The sequence below is a fragment of the Hemitrygon akajei genome, chromosome 10 (genome assembly GCF_048418815.1).
Source record: "Hemitrygon akajei chromosome 10, sHemAka1.3, whole genome shotgun sequence".
Taxonomy (NCBI): domain Eukaryota; kingdom Metazoa; phylum Chordata; class Chondrichthyes; order Myliobatiformes; family Dasyatidae; genus Hemitrygon; species Hemitrygon akajei.
In genome coordinates this window covers 47,404,366-47,424,941 of record NC_133133.1, presented here as the reverse complement: position 1 = coordinate 47,424,941, position 20,576 = coordinate 47,404,366, and the positions used below count along the sequence as shown (strand labels likewise).

The 20,576-nt window shown below is 39.8% G+C and overlaps 1 protein-coding gene across 3 annotated transcripts in view; it reads right to left on the bottom strand.

Annotated features, from left to right (window-relative positions):
- The window catches only part of LOC140734349 (MORC family CW-type zinc finger protein 4), a 143,208-nt gene that overhangs the window by 75,686 nt on the left and 46,946 nt on the right, over positions 1 to 20,576 (bottom strand). For all 3 annotated transcript variants that reach the window (XM_073058183.1, XM_073058184.1, XM_073058185.1), the window contains 3 exons: positions 18,904 to 19,126; positions 12,194 to 12,336; positions 8,911 to 9,067 (listed from right to left, as the gene is read on the bottom strand). In XM_073058183.1, the coding sequence (XP_072914284.1) occupies positions 8,911 to 9,067; positions 12,194 to 12,336; positions 18,904 to 19,126 (523 nt within the window). The remainder of the gene's footprint in view (positions 1 to 8,910; positions 9,068 to 12,193; positions 12,337 to 18,903; positions 19,127 to 20,576) is intronic.

Sequence of the window (20,576 nt, the reverse complement as noted above, 5' to 3'; positions counted from 1 at the left end):
CAGAATCTTTATCCCAGGGTTGAAATGTTTAATATCAGAGGGCATGCATTTTAAGTGAGAGGGGATAAGCTCAAAGGAGATCTGTGGTGCAAATTATTTTACACAAAGTGGTGGGTGCCTGGACCGATATATGAATGTGTAACAAATGGAAGGATATTGTGTAGGCAGAAGTGATTAGTTCAGTTAGGCTTTCAATTACCTATTTAATTAGTTTGACACAAGTTTGTGGCTATAGGGTCAATCCCTGTACTGTGCTGTTCTATATTTTATGTTCTATATAACTTAGGGGCGTGATTCAACAGCACATTCAGCAGTTAAGGAAAGTTTTCTCTCAAGCTAAATGCTGCAAAAACCATGGAAGATAATCAAGTTAATAGTTTATGATGATGCAGGTTTTATACTGAAACAGCTTTTATTGAAACAACATTTATCATTAGATCTTTCTACACACATGATCTTTCCTTAATTTATCATTTTAATTGCTCTGTATAGGGTGGGAAAGTGTACAGAGTCAGAGTATTGATCTTGACACTTGAACTCTTTGTGGCTTCAGTCTGTTCAGTTAGGACAGTAGAGGTGCCAGGCAGGATAGTTGAATTCTCCTCTTGTGGGATGTGGGAAGGCAGGAGACTTTGTGTCCCTGACAACTACAACTGCAAGAAGAGCATCCAGCTGCAGCTTCTAATAACCCGCATTATGGAGATGGAGCTGGAATTGGGTGAACTCTGGAACACTGGGAGGCTGAAGAGGTGATAGACAGGACATATAGAGAGGCAGTTATCAATATGCAGGACACAAGAAACAGGGTGATAGTCAGGAAGGGAAAAGGGGTTAAGGGGCCAGTACAGATGTGGCCATCCCCCTTAACAACCAGTATATCACTTTGGATACTATTTGGAGGGGGTGGGGAATGAACTAACAGAGAAAAGTCACTATGGCCGGGTCACTGGTATTGAGTCTGGCTCTGTGAGAGAAGGGAAAGGGGGAGAAGAGGCACACTATAGTGATAGAGGATCTGTTAGTTAAGGGAATGAACAGGAGGTTCTATGGGCTAGAATGAGATTCCCAGATGATACGTCGCCTCCCAGGTGCCAGGGTGTGGGACATCTCAGGTCAAGTCCTCAGGATTCTTAAGTGGGAGGGTGAATAGCCAGAAGTTGTGGTCCAAGAAGGTACCAACAACATGGGTAGGATGAGGTTCGCATAGGGAGTACAGAGAGTTAGATGCTAAGTTAAAGGGCAGGCTCTCCAGGGATAGAGTTTGTGAAATAGATTCAGGAAAATTTCCTTCATCAGTACATAGAAGTCCCAATGACAGATCATGTGATACCGGGTCTGCTATTGGGGACTGAGACAGGGTAGGTGACCGGGGTCCGCAGGTTAAGATTCTAAATTGGAGAAAGGAATTGGTATCAGAAATGATCTGGCAAATGTGGACTAGTACAGGCTGATTTCTGGCAAAGGTGTACCTGTAAGTTGGGAGTCCTTCAAAAAATGAAAGTTTGAGAGTACAGAGCTTATACATGCCTGCCAGAATAAAAGACAATGATAACAAGTGTAGGGAACCTTGGTTTTCTAAAGATATTGAGGCCCCATTTAAGAGAAAAAAGGAGATCATTGCAGGTGTAGGCAGGTAAGAACAAAGGAGGTGCTTCTGGAGTACAAGAAATGCAAGAAGAAACTTAAGAAAGAAGGCTAAAAGAAGGCATGAAGATGCTCTAGCAAACAAGGCAAAGGAGAATCCTAAGGGATTCTACAGATAAGTTAATTGCAAAAGGATTGCAAGGAACAACATTGGTCCTTTGGAAGATCAGAATGGTAATCCATGTGTAGAGCCAAAAAGATGAGGGACATCTTAAATGTATTCTTTTCATCTACATTTACTCAGAGCCGGAAAGAGAGTGTTTAGAAGTGAGACAAAGCAGCATCAACTTTATGGACCCTGTACAGATTACTGAGGAGGAGGTATTTGCTACACTGAGGCAAATCAGGGTGGATAAATCCCCAGGGCTTCACAAGGTGTTCCTTCGGAAGCCAAGTGCAGAACCTGCAGGGGCCCTGGCAGAGATATTTAAAACATCCTTAGTGACAGGATAAGTATCAGGACTGAAGTTTGTTTCGCTGTTTTAAAAAAGGATCTGAAGAGAAACCAGAAAATTATAGGCCAGTGAGTCTGATAACAACTGTGGAAAAGTTATTGGAAGATAATCTAAGGGACTGTATACATACAAGTATTTAGCTGGACATGGACTGATTACAGATTGTTAGCATGGCTTTGCAGGTCACATCTAACCAATCTTATAGAGTTTTCAAGTAAGTCACCAAGAAATTTAGATGAAGACAAGACAGTGGATGTTGTCTACATGGACTTTAGTAAAGCATTTCACAAGGTCCTGTTAAGGGAGGCTGATCAAGAAGGTTCAGTCGCTTGGCAGTTAAGATAAGGTAGTAAATTGGATTAGATATTGGCTTTGTGGGAGAAGCTAGACAGTGGTAGTAGAGGGTTGCCTCGCTGACCGGAGGCCTGTAACTAGTGCTGTACCACAGGGATCACTGCTGGGTCCCTGATTGTTTGTCACCTATATCAATGATCTGGATGATAATGTTAACTTAATCAGAAAATTTGCAGATGACACCAAGTTTGGGGGAGTAGTGGACTTTGAGGAAGGTTATCATGGCATGCAGAGGAATCTGCATCAGTTGGAAAAATGGGCTGGAAAATGGCAGATGGAATTTAATGCAGACAATTGCGAAGTTTTGCAACCAGGGCAGGTCTTACACAGTGAACTGTAGGACACTGAGGATTGTGGTAGAAAAAGGCATCTGGGCATACAGGTAGATATGATCACAAAGAAAGCTTTGGCACATTGGCCTTCATAAATCAATTCACTGAGTACAGAAGATGAAGTGTTATGTTGAAGTTGTGTAAGACATTGATTAGGCCTAATTTGGAGTACTGTGTGCAGTTCTGGTCACCTACATAGAAAAGAGTTCAAGGTTGAAAGAGTTCAGAGAAAATTTACAAGGATGTCGCCGGGTCTGTAGGACCTGAGTCATAACGAAAGATCGAACAGGTTAGGACTATATTTATAACGTAGAAGATTGAGAGGAGATTTGAAAGAGGAATACAAAATTATTAGGGTAAGTACAAGCAGGTCAGAAACATAGAAAACCTACAGCACAATACAGGACCTTCAGCCCACAAAGCTGTGCTGAACATATCCTTACTTTAGAAATACGGAGGCTTACCCATAGCCCTCTATTTTTCTAAGTTCCATGTACCTATCCAGAAGCCTCTTAAAAGATTCTATTGTTTCCGCCTTCACCACCGCCTCCTGCAGCCTATTCCACGCACTCACTACTCTCTACGTAAAAAACTTACCCCGACATCTCCTCTGTACCTACTTCTAAGCACTCTTGCCCTCTCACACTCTCTATATCAGCCCTGGGGAAAAGCCTCTGACTATCCACACGATCAATGCCTCTCATTATCTTGTGCATCTCTATCAGGTCACCCCTCATCCTCCGTCACTCCAAGGAGAAAAGGCTGAGTTCACTCAACATCCTTGTAAATCTCCTCTGCACCCTTTCCACATCCTTCCTGTAGTGAGGCAAGCCGAAATGAGCACAGTATTCCAAGTGGGGTCTGACCAGGGTCCTATATAGCTGCAACATTACCTCTCGGCGCTTAAACTCAATCCAACAGTTGATGAAGGATAATGCACCGTATGCCTTCTTAACCAGAGTCAACATGCATAGCAGCTTTGAATGTCCTATAGACTTGGACCCCAAGATCCCTTTGATCCTCCACACTGCCAAGAGTCTTACCATTAATGCTATATTCTGCCATCATATTTGACCTACCAAAATGAAGCACCTCACACTTTCTTGGGTTGAACTCCATCTGCCACTTCTCAGCCCAGTTTTACATCCTATCAATGTCCCGCTGTAATCTCTGACAGACCTCCACACTATCCACAAAACACTCAACATTTGTGTCAACAACAAATTTACTAGCCCATCCCTCCACTCTTTCATGCAGTTTATTTATAAAAATCACGAAGAGTAGGGGTCCCAGAACAGATCCCTGAGGCACACCACTGGTCACTGACCTTCATGCAGAATATGACCCATCTACAACCACTCTTTGCTTTCTGTGTGCAAGCCAGTTCTGGATCCACAAAGCAATGTTCCCATGCCTCCTTACTTTCTCAATAAGCCTTGCATGGGGTACCTTATCAAATGCCTTGTTGAAATCCATATACACTACATCTACGGCTCTAACTTCAATCAATGTGTTTAGGCACATCCTCAAAAAATTCAATCAGGCTCGTAAGGCAACCTGCCTTTGACAAAGCTATGCTGACTGTTCCTAATCATATTATGCCTCTCCAAATGTTCATAAATCCTGCCTCTCAGGTCTCCATCAACTTACCAACTCCATCAACTTACCAACCACTGATGTAAGACTCACTGGCCTATAATTTCCTGGGCACCCCTAATAAGGGAACAATATCCACAACCCTCTAATCCTCCGAAATCTCTCCCGTCATCACTGATGATGCAAAGATCATCGTCAGAGGCTCAGCAATCTCCTCCATTAGTTTTACCACTAAGGTGGGGTGGGACTACAACCAGAGGTCATGGTTTAAGGGTGAAAGGTGAGAAGTTTAAGGGTAACATGAAAGGAAGCTCCTTCACTCAGAGCGTTGTGAAAGAGTGGAATGAGCTGCCGGCACATGTTGTGCATGTGAGCTCCATTTCAACGTTTTAGAGAAGTTTGGATAGGTACATGGATAGAAGGGATATGGAGGGCTATAGTCAAGGTTAATGGGAGCAGGCAGTTTAAATGGTTTTGGCAAGGACTAGATGGGCTAAAGGGCCTGTTTTTGTACTGTGCTTTCCTATGACCTGATAAAATAAGGAAGTATTTTGTATTGGAATTAGTAATATTGAATTAAGGTATTTCCAAAGTGAATGTCACTTAATTAAATTCCATGTGACATGAAATCATATAGTCAAATAACATCAAATATGGAATTGATGTCTTTGTGGTCAAGTTTGCAGACGATACAAAGATAGGTGGAGGGGCAGGTAGTATGGAGAAATTAAAGAGTTTGCAGAAAGTTGTACAGATTAGAAGAATGGGCAAAGAAGTGGCAAATGGAATATATTGCAGGGAAATGTCTGGTCATGCTCTTTAGTACAAGGAATAAAGGCATAGATTATTTTCTAAATGTGAAGAAAATTCAAAAATTAAAGGTACAATGGAACTTGGGAGTCCTTGTGCAGGATTCCCTAAAAGTTAACTTGTATGTTGAGTTGGTGGGAAGAAAGGCAAATGCAATGTTAACATTCATTGAACCATATGAGGCCCTTGAATGCAGATTTGCAAGAACAGTTGCAGAGGGCTTAAATTAATTTGGTAAGGGGGGGGGGGGTATGGGGACCTAAGTGATAGGGCTGAAGATGGGGCAGTTGTCACACAAGCAGAGGCAGTGTGTAGTGAGGCTGTCAGGAAGGACAAGCAGGATAGGGCAAAATTGCAGTCAGTGAGATGAGCTGCAGTACAGCAGGGGACAAAAATCGAAAAGCGTTATGAATACAGGACTGAAGGTGTTATACTTGAATGCACACAGTACAGGAACAAGGTAGATGATCTTGTAGTGCAGTTAGAGATTGGCAGCTATGGCATGGACACATCACTGAGCTGTGGCTCAATGAAGATTATAGTTGGGAGCATAACATCTAGGGATACACAATGTACTGAAAGGACAGACAGGTAGGCAGAGCAGGTAGAAATCAAATCAAATCCTTAGAAAGAGGTGACACAGGATCGGAAGACATAAAATCCTTGTGGGTAGAGTTAAGAAACTGCAAGAATGAAAAGAAAACCCTAATGGGAGTTATATACTGACCTCCAAACAGTGGCCAGGCTATGGGCTATAGATTCAGCGGGAGACAGAAAATGCATGTCAAAAGGACAATGCTACATTAGTCATGGGGGATTTCAATATGCAAGTAGATTGGAAAAATCGGGTTGGTGTTGTATCCCAAGACAGAGGATTTATAGAATGCCTATGAGATGGCTTTTTAGAGTAGCTTGTTGTTGAGTCCAAATCATATATATAAGAAGTTAAAATCACACGTATCCGTGTAACAGTGGAGTAAAAGGAATTACTGAGGCATGAGAGAAGAGCTGGCTAAAATTGATTGGAAGGCGACACTAGCAAAGTTGATGTCAGAGCAGCAATGACTGGAGTTTCTGGGAGTAATTTGGAAGCCACAGGGTAGATACATCCCAGTGAAGAAGTAATATTCTAAACGTAGGATGACACAACAGTGGCTGACAAAGGAAGCCAAAGTCAAAAGAAAGGTGAGAGTAGATTTCAAACCACTAGAAAGTGATGCTTGAAACATAGTAATAGGGGATAAGGAAATGGTGGATGGAATGAAGAAGTATTTTGCATCAGCCTTCACTGTGAAAACATGAGCAATATTCCAGAAGTTGTAAAGTGTCTGCAGGCAGAAGTGAATGCAGTTGTTATTACTAGGGAGAAGATACTTGGCAGCAGGAAGGTCAAAAGGTAGATAAGTCACCTGGACTAGATGGACTGCATCCCAGGGTTCTGAAAGAGATAGCTGAAGAGATTGTGGAGGCATTAATAATGATCATTCTAGAATCAAAAGATTCTGGCATGGATCCCGAAGAGCACAAAAATTGCAAATGTCAGTCCACTTTTCAAGAAGGAGGCAGAAGAAAGGATATTATAGGCCAGTTAGTCTGATCTCAGTGGTTGTTGGGAAAATGTTGGGAGTCAATTGTTAAGGATGTGGCTTTGGGGTCTTTGAAGGCATATGATAAAATAGGCCAAAGTCAGCATAGTTTCCTTAAGGGAAAATCTTGCCTGACAAATTTATTAGAATTATTTGGAGAAATAACAAGCAGAACAGACAAAGGAGAATCAGTGAATGCTGTGTACTTGGATTTTCAAAAAGCCTCTAACAAAGTGGTGCAGATGGGTCTGCTTAGCAAGGTAAGAACCCATGGTATTACAGGAAAGATACTAGTATGGATAGAATATTGGCTAATTGGCAGCAGGCAAAACGTGGGGAAAAAAGAAAACCTTTTCTGACTGGGTGTCAGTGACTAGTGGCGATCTGCAGGAGTTAGTGCTGGGACCGGTTCTATTTTTGGTTACATGTCAAAGATTTGGATGGTGGAATTAATGGCTGTCTGGTCAAGTTTCTGGACGATACAAAGATAGGTGAGGGGCAGGTAGTGTTGAGGAATCAGGGAGGCTGCAGAAGGGCTTAGACAGATTAGGAATATGGGTAAAGAAGTGGCAGGTGGAATACTGTGTCGGGAAGTGTATGGTTGTGCACTTTGGTAGATAAAAAGCACTGACTATTTTCTAAAAAGGGAGAAAAGTCAAAAATCTGAGGCACAAAGGAACTTTGAGGTCCTCATGCAAGATTCCCTAAAGCTTAACTTGCAGATTGTGTCAGTAGCACTCATTTCAATGACTAGAGGACTAGAATATAAAAACAAGGGCAAAATGCTATGACTTTACAAGGCACTGGTGTGGCCTCATTTGAAGTATTATGAGCAGTTTTGAGCCCCTATGTAAAAAAGGGTCATTGTTGACATTGGAGAGGGTTCAGAGGAGGTTCTCAGGACCAATTCTGGGAATGAATGGGTTATCATATGAGGAGCATTTGCTGGCTCTGGGCCTGTACTCACTGCAATTTAGAAGAATGGGGGGGTGGTATCTTATTGAAACCCATCAAATTTTGTAAGGCCTAGATAGAATGGATGTGGAGAGGATGTTTCCTATAGTGGGGGAATCTGGGACCAGAAGGCACAGCCTCAGAATAGAGGGATGTCCAGTTAAAATGGAGATGAGGAGGAATTACTTTAGCCAGTGGGTGTTGAATCTGTGGAATTCATTGCCACAGGTGGCTGTGGAAGCCAGGTCATTGGGTATATTTAAGGCAGAAGTCAATAGGTTCTTGATTAGTCAGGGTATGAACAGATACCGGGGAAGGCAGGAGAACAGAGCTGAGAGGGAAATGGATCAGCCATGACGAAATAGTGGAGCTAACTCAATGGGCCAAATGCGCTAATTTTGCTACCATGTCTTATGGTCTATGGTCTTCATTTCAAGAGGACTAGAATATAAGAGCAAGGATGTGAAGCTGAAGCTTTCTAAGACATTGTTCAGACTGTACCTGGGAGTATTGCAAGCAGTTTTTGGCCCCTTATCTAAGAAAATATGTGCTGGCATTGGAGAGAGTCCAGAGGAGGTGCACAAAATTGGTTCCAGGAATGAAAGGGTTTGATAGCTCTGGGCCTATACTCACTGGGGTTTAGACAAATTTGAGGGCAGATCTTATTGAAATTTATTAAATATTGAACGTCCTAGATAGATTGGATGTGGAGAGGATGTTTCCTATTGTGGGCAAGTCTAGGACCAGAAGGCACAGTCTCAGAATAGAGGGATGTCCATTTAGAACAGAGATGAGAAGTCATTTCTTTAGCCAGAGGTGGTGAATCTGTGGAATTCATTGCAACAGATCGCTGTAGAGGACGTTATTGTATATTGAAAGTGGAGGTCAACGGGTTCTTGATTATTCAGGGTGTCAAAGGTTACATGGAGATGGCAGGAGAGATAATAAATCAGCCATTAAGTACTGCTGGAGCAGACTCAATGGAACAAGTGACCTAATTCTGTTTCTATGTGTTATGGCCTTATGGCATGCTATAAAACATCTGGAGTTATATACTGCATGATTAAATTTCCATGAATTTGGTAAATAAGTATTACCAATCCTAATGTGAAGGACTATCCAATACTCGGACCTGTTCTTTTTGAAATAATAAAAAAAATTCAGCACTCAAGTACTGACTCTTAATGAGTAGTCGCTTTCAGGAATGTGCTGATCCAGCCTCTCTGGCCATTTGTAGCTTTTCTTCTTTCCTGCACTCTCCTCACAATTGATATCTGGGATCCTTATATCATACTGATCTGTTTCGAAATCCAGCTCAGGTTTTCCATCCTTGTTTCTGAAAAATATAAAAGCCTTTAATAAACAAGAAAGAATTATAGAAAAATGAAGAACTGATCCAGAACTGTTTTGCTGAAGGGTATTCAACTTAAAATGTTAACTCTATTTGCATTTGCACTGATGCTATTTGTCCTGCTGAATGATTCCAGCATTTTCTCTATTTCAGATGTTCACGTATTGTAGATTTTTATAACATTTTTATATAGAGCAATATGTTTGTTGAAATTAGCAATTCTGCTTAGAAAAACATGTTGAATCTGCTTTCCTGCATGAAAAGATATTCAGATAATTACTTAAGGGTTGTCGGACAAGTATGGAGCCAAATAATGATAAATGTGAAATATTTGAATATCATGCTGCAAATGAACTATTTTCTGTATGGAGTAGGTAGACATTTGAGAGCTTACCGGTAATTACTTTTCAAAATCAACCCTGTAAGAGATAGAGTTGGTAACTGTTGTGGAAGCAAATTGTTGCACAAGATGCTTTTCCAGAGAATCATTGGCTTTTGACACCCCCAAATCCTTAACTTATGAGGCATTGTAACAAAAAAAACATACATCCCCTCAATGTAAAGCAAAAGTATTAAATTATTCACAAACTAATACAGACTGAGAAATATAAGAATACCAAGAAAATGCAATGTGCTTACGAAATATTTCCCATTGCCACTTAAAAAAAAAACTGTATGGGACTCTTAGAGATATAAAATAAGCACAAGCATACTTACAACATCAAGGCTCAGAAATCGCATCTGTTTGCACTTGTTTGTTCTATCCAAATTTTGTACAAGATCAATTTAACCTATTACATTTCCAAGTGAAATAGTTGTGGTCTAGAAATGAAGGTTCTCAGAGCAAAACTTAGACTGTTTATTCATTCTCATAGTTGTTGCCTGACCTGCTCAGTTCCTCGAGTACTTTGTGTGTATTGCTTTAGATTTCTTATCTGTATGTAGACTTGCTTGTGTTTAGCATATGTTCTGTTGTTGTTCTGTAATCCGATATATGTTCAATTTGTGCATTTCCATTTTAAGCCTTGTTGGCATAACCCAGAACTTTATAACTGATGTGTGGTCTTAGAACTGTCACACTGTAACTAGGAGTACACCATGCCAGTTTGTTGCTGTACTGTTAAGCTGTTTTGGTGGGTGAGACACACTGTCGCCTGCATAAACAGCTAATTTGCTTGCACTAGCAATGACTGTTTTTTTCCCAGTTTTTACCTACTGAAATTCTTATTCAATGAGTATCTCAATGGTAACAACATTAGCAGCAATCCATTCTGGAGTTACCAATATGAGAAGACCTTGTGCTACAGTACTTGGGAACAGGATGCAAAAATACATGAACATGCAAAGTGCTTACTCCCACAGAATAACTAAAGACTCCATCTTATACCTGGATTCTCTGTTGTGTATTATTTACAAACACAGTTGTTCCAAGACAGTCATCACTCAGATGAAAACTTTCAGACACAATCTAATGTCTAATCTTCTCTCGTTGAGATCAGGGTTACAGATTCTCTACTTCTAGTAAACCACTAGTATTAAACTGTGCATGTGGAATCTAGTAAAAAAAAAGGAAATATTCACTTCTGCTTATTCTTTCCTACTCCTCTTTCTGATGCAAAATGGTGATTTTTCATAGAAATACAGTCTAACATTTTGGATAAGGCATCGTCCAATATCTCACAAAATGCTATCAAACATAGAATAGACCATATCTGCTCTATCTGTAATGCCAATGTAATGAATTTAATCTGCCTGTACATCCATATTTCTCTGTTCCTGCCTGTTATGTGTCTATTTCAATATCTCCTAAACATCATATTCATATCTGCTTCTACAACCTCCCCTGACAGCATGTTCCAGGCATCTGTCATACTGCCTTGCATCTTAAAACTACGCTCTCTAGTATTTAAAATTTACATCCTGGGTAAATGACTCTTAATTGTCTACCCAATCAATACCCCTCATAATTCTTTCAGATCCCTCTCTGCAACAATACTACTAAGCATCCCAACATTGACCACATCCTTGTCTCTTCAATCTGATCTCCCAAATGCATTTCCTTACATTTGTCCAGATTAAACTCCATCTGCCACTTCTATGCCCAAATTTCCAACTAATCTACAGTAGATCCTGGTCCATTCTTTGACAATAATCCTCATTATTAACAATTCTGTCAATTTTCAAATTATCTGTAAACTTACCATTCATATTTTCATGCACATCATTAATAAATACAAACAACAACGGTCACAGAACAGATGCTTACAGAACAACACTGGTCTAAGACCTCAACTAGGAAAACAAACTTCCATCACTATCCTGTCTTCTAGTACCAAGACAATTTTATATCTAACTTTCCAACTCACTATAGATCCTAGGTGACTTAATTATCTGAACCAGCCTACTATAAGGCTGCTCCAATGCTTTACTAAAGTCGATGCATCCATTGTCCTACCCTCGTCAATACCTTTGTCATCTCTTAAAAAAAAACATAATGTTTACAATTTATCCTGAAACTTGAATGCTAGCAGTTTACTTCATCTCAAAAGGTACGGACAATTCCCAGACAGCACAGATTACTACCCTTCATAAAATGGTGTATGAAACTTCCAAGCACTCTAGAACTAAGTCAGGACAACTTTACCTTGAAATTGCTTGGGATTACAACACTGTCTGCAAATGATACAGTTGTTCAGCAATGTAACATCACTAAGCACAAGGAAAAGAAAACAAATACAGAGCAGGAAGAGGTGCAGAGATGAATTGCAGGTGTATTTCACAAAGGGAAAAATGAATTACTGGAGCAAGGACAATTAACCAGTGTCCTTTTAAAATTGGCTAACTGGGAATTTAGCTGGGAAGAGGGAGAAGAGGATTCAGTAAGTGATAAAGCAAAGCACAAACAGTTCAGCAATGGGATGGCAAAATGAACAGGGCCAAAGGATAGGAAGGGGGTATGGGTGGGGATGGTCAAAGAGTGGATGACTATAGGGAAGAAGGGTCATTTAGGAACTGGGATATTGGGGAACCTCAAATTAACTCACAAAATGGACTCACAGTATTGTAGTAAACCATGTAAAACTTTACTTCTCAGATGAGTAAGATACTTACCTTCTGATATTCCAAATAACAATCCGGGTTCCTTTCTTGCCAGCAATTGCATCAAATTCTGCCAGTAGTTCCTCCTGGGATTTGAAAACTGAGTATTTTAAAATAGCCTCCAGACTTGGCACCGAATCTTCAGTAACTATGAGGTTCTGTACTTCAGAGTTAAGAAGTGTTCAAAAGATTCTCAGATTCAGATTCAATTATTTATCACATGTACCTCAGAAGGATAAAGAGAAATGTGTCATTTGCATTAACAATCAACACAACCTAAGGATGTGCTGGAGGCAATGTCACCACATATTCCAGCACCAACATAGCATGCTGACAATGCTCAGCAGAACACAAAAAAAACACAACAAGCAATTCAAAAACAACAGCAAAACAAACCCCTTTCCTCTCTCCTACACATACAAACAGTCCTCCAAACCCCAGGACAGGCCTTCGGGTTTCCAGCCTCCACAGTCTGTAAATGACTAACTCAATATACATTACTACTTAACTTTTACATTTAAATTCTGCACAACAGGAATCGACGACTTAACTTCTGAAACACTGTGCCCCAAATCTTCTGAAATAGACAATTAGCAGTTACTCAATTAAAGCAAGTTGCTACCATCACAAAAGGCCAACAGCAGATGCCATTTCATTGGCTCTTTACTCAACCCTGGAACATCAGGGCACCGAAGGTGCATACATTAGGCATTAGGATGCTCTTCAATGACTGCAACTCAGTATTGAATATTACTATCCCCTCAAAACTAATCAATAAGCTTCAAATATTTAGGCCTCAATACTTCCTTGTGTAAGTAGATCCTTGATTTCCTCACTTGCAAATCCTAGTCAGTTCAGATTTGCAACACATCTCCACAATCACCATCAGCACAGGTGCACCACAGGGCTGTGTGCTTAGCCTCCTGCTCTTACTTATTTTATACTTGTGACGGTGACGCTAAGCACAGCTCCAATGCCACATTTAAGTTTGTTGATGACACCACTGTTGGGCTGAATCAAAGGTGGTGATGAATCAGATCATATAGGGAGACTGAAAATCTGGCTCCATAACATCATCATCTCATTCAATGTGAGCAAGACCAAGGAGCTAATTATTGACTTCAGGAGGAAGAAACCAAGGTCCATGAGCCAGTCCCCCTCATTGTGAGATCAGAGGTAGAGTGGGTCAGCAACTTTAACTTTCAGAGGAAATAATAACACCAAAGAAATTATAACACCTGGGTCCAGCACGCAAGTGCCATTATGAAGAAAACACAGCAATGCCTCTACATTCTTAGAAACTTGTGAATATTCAGAATGTCATTTAAAACCTTGACAAACTTCTATAGATGTATGGTGGAGAATATATTGATTGGTTGCCTCACAGCCTGGTATGGAACTACTAATGCCCTTGAACAGAAAAACCTACAAAAAATAGTGGATACCACCCAGGCCATCACAGGTAAAGCCCTCTCCACCATTGAGAATATCTAGATGGAGCACTGTCGCAGTAAACTACCATCCATCGTCACAGACCCCAAACCATCCAAGCTATGCTCCCTTCTCACTGCTGCCATCAGAAAGAAGGTACAGGAGCCTCAGAACCCACACCACCAGGTTCAGAAACAGTTATTACCCCTCAAAACATCAGGCTCTTGAATCACAGGGGATAATTTCACTTGCCCCATCACTGAAATGTCACCACAAACTATGGACTCTTTATCTCCTGTCTTGGTATTTATTGCTCATTTATTTTTATTTAAGCTTCTTTTTGCATTTGCAGAGTTTGTGGTCTTTTGCACACTGGTTGTTTAGCTGTCCCGTTGAGTGTGGTCTTTCATCGATTCTATTGTGTTTCCTATATTTGCTCTGAATGCCTGCAAGAAAATAAACCTCAGACGAAATATATATACTTCGATAATAAATTTACTTTGAACTTGGGACTTCTACAGATATGCTGGCAAACATGAGACAGTCTGAACTTAATGACATATTTGACTTTCTGTGGAGTCCAAATGCATGGCTTCTCTTGCTGGCTTTCCTCAGCATTAACAGTGGTGGAGAGGGTGAAGGAAGGTGAGCAGAGCCCATTCTTGGATCTTGCATCAGGTTTGATCTGGTGCATTATTGCTCGCCTACGGATTTGGCCGGAGATACAATTCAAGATTCAAGATTGTTTAATATTTCCAGTACACAAATGCAAAGGACAGTGAAAGAATTATTACTTCCAGACCTGATGCACCACAAAAAAGCAGAATAAGATAAAAGAATGCAATAATAAAAAACACAATAAACACAGGATAACTGAAATACATCAATTGATTATATGTACATAAAGTAAAGCTAGGTACAGGAATGTCTGTACATAAGCTAACTGACAGGGATTGATAAACTTATAGTGATAAGAGATGAGGTAGGTGGATTAGTGGGATCAGCCTTCCTGCTTCGGGAAAGTAACTGTTTTTGAATCATGTGGCACTGGCGTGGATACTACGTAGCCTCCTCCCTAATGGGAGTGGGATAAACAGTCCATGAGCAGGATGGGTGGGATCCTTCATGATATTACTGGCCTTTTTCTGTATATGTCCTTGATGGTGGGTATGCAGGTGCCAGTGATGCACTGGGCAGTTTTGACTACCTTCTGTAAAGTATTTCTGTCCTCTGCAGTGTAATTTCTGTAGCATGCAATGATGCTGTATGTTAGGATAATCTCTACTGCGCATCTGTACAAGCTTGGGAGTATTGACGTGCATAATCCAGCTCTCTTCAGTCTTTCAGAAAAAGCAGATGTGTTAGTGAGCTTTCTTAATTGTGTAGTATGTGTTCTGAGACATGAGAGGATACAGTGGCATGCAAAAGTTTGGGCATCCCTGGTCAAAATTTCTTTTACTGTGAATAGTTAAGTAAATAGAAGATGAACTGATTTCCAAAAGTCATAAAGTTAAAGATGAAATATTCTTTTCAACATTTTAAGCAAGATTAGTGTATTGTTTTTGTTCTGTACAATTTTAGTGTGAAAAAAAGGAAAGGAGCACCATGCAAAAGTTTGGGCACTCCAAGAGATTTGAGCTCTCAAATAACTTTTACCAAGGTCTCAGACCTTAATTAGCTTGTTAGGGCTACGGCTTGTTCATGGTCATCGTTAGGAAAGGCAATGTGATGCAAATTTCAAAGATTTATAAATACCCTGACTCTTCAGACCTTGTCCCAACAATCAGCAGCCATGGGCTCCTCTGAGCAGCTGCCTAGCACTCTGAAAATTAAAATAAATGATGCCCACACAGGAGAAGGCATCCTCAGTTCGTAATGTAATTAAGAAATGGCAGTTAACAGGAACGGTGGAGGTCAAGTTAAGGACTGGAAGACCAAGAAAACTTTCCGAGAAAACCACTTGTAGGATTGCTAGAAAGGCAAATCAAAACTCCTGTTTGACTGCAAAAGACCTTCAGGAAAATTTAGCAGACTTTGGAATGGTGGTGCACTGTTCTACTGTGCAGCGACACCTGCACAAATATGACCTTCATGGAAGAGTCATCAGAAGAAAGCCTTTCCTGCGTCCTCACCACAAAATTCAGCATCAGAAGTTTGGAAAGGAACATCTAAACAAGCTTGATGCATTTTAGAAACAAGTCCTGTGCACTGATGAAGTTAAAATAGAACTTTTGGCCGCAATGAGTAAAGGTATCTTTGGAGAAAAAAGGGTGCAGAATTTTATGAAAAGAAACCTCTCCAACTGTTAAGCATGGGGATGGACCAATCATGCTTTGGGCTTGTGTTACAGCCATTGGCACGGGGAACATTTCACTGGTAGAGGGAAGAATTAATTCAATTAAATACCAGCAAATTCTGGAAGCAGACATCACATTGTCCATAAAAAAAGCTGAAGATGAAAAGAGGATGGCTTCTACAACAGGATAATGATCCTAAACACACCTCAAAATCCACAATGGACTACCTCAAGAAGCGCAAGCTGAAGGTTTTCCCATGGCCCTCACAGTCCCACAACCTAAACATCATCGAAAATCTGTGGATAGACCTCAAAAGAGCAGTGCATGCAAAACGGCCCAAGAATCTCACAGAACTAGAAGCCTTTTGCAAGGAAGAATGGGTGAAAATCCTCAAAACAAGAATTGAAAGACTTTTAGCTGGCTACAGAAAGCGTTTACAAGCTGAGATGCTTGCCAAAGGGGGTGTTAGAGTACTATGTACTGACCATGCAGGGTGCCCAAACTTTTGCTTCAGACCCTTTTCCTTCTTTGTTATTTTGAAACTGTAAAAGATGAAAATAAAACAGTAATCTTGCTTAAAATATTAAAGTAAATGTGTCATCTTTAACTTTATGACTTTTGGAAATCAGGTCATCTTTTACTGGTTTAGCTATTCACAGTAATAGTAATTTTGACCAGGGGTGCCCAAATGTTTGCATGCCATTGTATGCAGTGCTTAGTTTCCACTGCTGTGCCACTGATATAAAGAGAAGTGCAAGTGGTGCGAGTTCTCCTGAAGTCGATAGCCATCTCCTCTGTCTTACTGACATTTTGGAAGAGGTTATTTGTCTGGATTGCAGGTATAAAGCAAGGGGGAAGCTGAATTTCAGAGACAATTAAAACTTATTAAAATGGATTAAGAACTTTTACAACCATCAAAAAGTGGAATTTGCTGTCAAAGCTTTCAGGGAGAATTTAAAGTTGAACTTCCTCAGTGTGTTGTTACTATGGTCAGGCAGCTGGAGGTGCAATTACTTCAGGTCAGCAAGACATGCCCTCCATATAGGGTTCTGGTAAGAATACCCACAAAGAGACCATGGACAAAGACACTACACAGTTGGCCTGGGCATATAAGATTTGGTTCAACCAAAAAAATTACAAAATCATTGTTCTAGGAGAATAACGTACATCAGAAAATTAACATGAAGAATACATTTTCACACAATTCCTGCTTCAAAACTTAAAAAAGACACTCCTAATTAAAAGTGCTGCTAATCTTCCAAATACAATACCTGTACTGCAACCAAACATATGCACATCTATTACACCCACTATTAAAGTCAGAGTCACCCTCACTCTTAGAAACCTTGCTTAGGATTTTTGCAGACTCCATCTACTGAGATAAGCCATATTATCACACTGATGGTTACTGCTGCATTGTAGAATGCAAGAGTAGCTCAACAACAAAGTGAAGAATCTTCTATTTGGCTAATGTGTCTTTTGTATTCAAGTACTGGAAGTGGCATTCAGTTGTCGGGCCCATGAACTGTATAGGTATTCATAGAGGACTTTGTGTCGTACCAACACTATCCTAGTTAATTCCTGCCATTTCAGCCCTTTGCACAAGGAAGCTATTCTCAGTGTACTTTGCTCTTTAAGATCTCATGGAAGTCCCTCTATCCCCATGGGAGGACTTCACCTTTCCTTCTTCCATCATTGTGGCAACTATACATTTTTGCCAATTTTCACCAAAAGCTGTATTATAGTATGTCCTTGTAATTACCATATGACAAATAAGGGAAACTTGACCTCGAATCTCCAGTGTTCCTGAGGCAGCATGGTATTAAACTCAGGAACTTGGTAACAACTGTTTTAGAACTGATGAACACATCGCATTATTTTTTACAAGAGCTTTTAGAAGCAATTTTTGAGTTTGCAAACACTAATTCACATGCAGAAAATGGCCTAGATAAGCTTCTAAGCAGAGTTGCTCTTTATTTTACCTTATCAGCTTTTCTCAATTTCTTGAAAATTCCAATCAAATCATTTTGATTTCAGGAAACTCAATCTCTAATCTGTTAATTCTTTTACAAAGGCTTAAAGTGTTTCAGTATTCTATTTGACCATTTCCTTTTAATTACTTTACACTCATGCATGAGGAGGCCTACAATTAGAGGCTGTGGGCACAGCTACACTTGACTAGTGTGAAATCAGGACTTTGGTCAATTATAGGGTAGTAGAACAGACTTGAAAACTTAATATTTTCCTGTTTTTGTTAAAGTCAGAAAAGACCAGTTATTTCTAAAATTTAAACTGTTCTACTTAGTTTTTTTTTCAAGCTAATCTCATTAACTTTACCCTAGATATCGATTTAGGCATGAGCAGGATGCATGCTAATGGCAGAGTCCTCTAATACAAGACCATAAGAGAGTATTACAGTGGCTAAACATGGCACAGTAACAACAAAGCATGTTGGAATAGATAAAAAGAAGTTAATTACAAACTTTACACATCACTTTTTCTAAAAAAAAGATAGAAATACATTGCAGCCAAGTGCTATTCAATACTTCACCTTCTTTCAATATCCTGATTGCACCAACCAGCTCCCTACACCTGTCCCTCTGTTTCTCCTGCTTATCCATCAATCTTTATCTGTTGCCCTACTACCTCAATTATTATCCATTATGATGGGAGGACCATTCCACTCTTCACAATAAAACCAGTAAAATCACCCAAATTTCAAGAAATTACTGAAAATTTTCAAAACTGTGATTAGCATTTTACAGTAAACGATCCATTTGCTTTTTAATAAATACACAGAGTATTTTAGAAACTGATTCTACTTACTAAAGACTTAACACAAACAAAATGTAAAGGCACATACATTTTAAATGGAGGATGTAGTTAAAAAGCAATGTAAAAATACACCTTATATAGACAAAATTCTATGGAATTTGCTTTCAAAGAACTCTATCAAATTAAAATAATGTTAACACAAATTCCATTATGTAAAAGGATATTATTGTGTTGGTTGAAAGGCACAATGGGGATGATTATAGCTTGTGCATTAATCTGCTCCAGGTACGTCTGCGATAAGAGGCCCACACTTAAAGCTCCTCCATTCTTGGTGAAGACCATAGCATCCTTCCCTAGCCTCATGGAGCCAGATTTAAACCCATTTCCATACACTCCTATTGGCAAGTGGTTTTTATTCCCAGTTTTATTGGTAAAGCCAAAGCTGCAAAATAAAATTAAAAGATGAAATAAGAACATTAGTATTTTATAAGTATCTTCTTCATTATGCCAGTCTGTGGAATGAAAATGAGCTTTTATGGAAATCACAAATCCATCCAAAAAATTCTGAAATATGAAATAAAAATTTGCACATTCAATATTTACATGCAGAAACTAAATAAATGTTTCAACTCATAATTCTTGACACATGCAAGTTGTCAAAGTTGACAAACCGCAATACGGACCGCTTTCCGCAAACCACCCCACCCCTCCCTTTGTCATAGGGATTGCCTGTATATCTGGATTTCAATCTGCCTCAATGAAAAGCACTGCAAATGTAACTTGTTTCTTACATTTATACAAAGTTAAGATCAGATCATTTTGCAATGGAGAGTAGAAGAGAGAAGAGATACAAAAGAGATAGAGCCCTAATGTCAAAAAGTTACTTTCCATTTAAAAACAGTATATATGCACAAATCTGCCAGCAGTCAAAAATTCAGCCATTGATCCCCATTTCATGCTCCTTGCCTGAGTTGTATATATAATTAACAAACAAACAAAGAAATAAATATATAAATAAATGGGGGAGGGGAGAAAGTGTTCAGTTGGTAAAGCAATCCCTCCCTCAGTAAGCAAAAGTGATCAGGCCAGTTTCACGAGTCAATAACATGCGGTAGAGCAGATAGAGTGGCTTCCTCATGGCTTCAGTAATCTTAGGTTTAATCTTGGCTTCTAGTGCCGTCTGAATGGTGCTTACCTATTCTCCCTGACAGTGCATGTGTTTCCTCTGGGTGTTTCGGTTTTACTGTAGATTTCAAAGATACCCTGGTTATTGGTTTAATTTGCCATGGTAAACTATCCATAGAATGTGGTGAATGGTAGAATCTAGGCAGGAGTTGACTGGAATGTGGAGGAAATAAATATCATTTCAGTGTAGGATTAGTGTTAAAGGGGTGTCAGGCTCGGCCATCTGAAGAGCCTAATTCAGTGCTGCATGACTCTGACAAAAATTCAGTCAGATTAAAATCTACTGCTCGTGCTTTTGTTTGCTTTTCCCAGTTTTGCTCTCCTTTCTCTTAAATGAACAATCTCATAAAAGGAAATTTAACAAAAATGGGGATTCCAACTGAGGTCCTTCCTGGGAAAAATCAGATAATGCAGGATAGTGATTATTTGGCAGAAAGAATATTACTAGTGAGAACAAATCTATCTTCTCCTACATCCACCTGTACACCTTCTGCTTTTCCCTCCCCTTACTTCAGGGACAACAAGGACAATACTGTCTGTATATGTTCACTGAAGTTCACACTGGACAGGTACAAAGTACAAAGTAAATTTATTATTAAAGTACATATATGTCACTATGTACAACCTGGAGACTAGTTTGCTTGTGGGCTGTTATGTGGGTGTTAGTTTACTTGTTGTTGCAAAGCAGCTTCTACCTGCCAGTCATT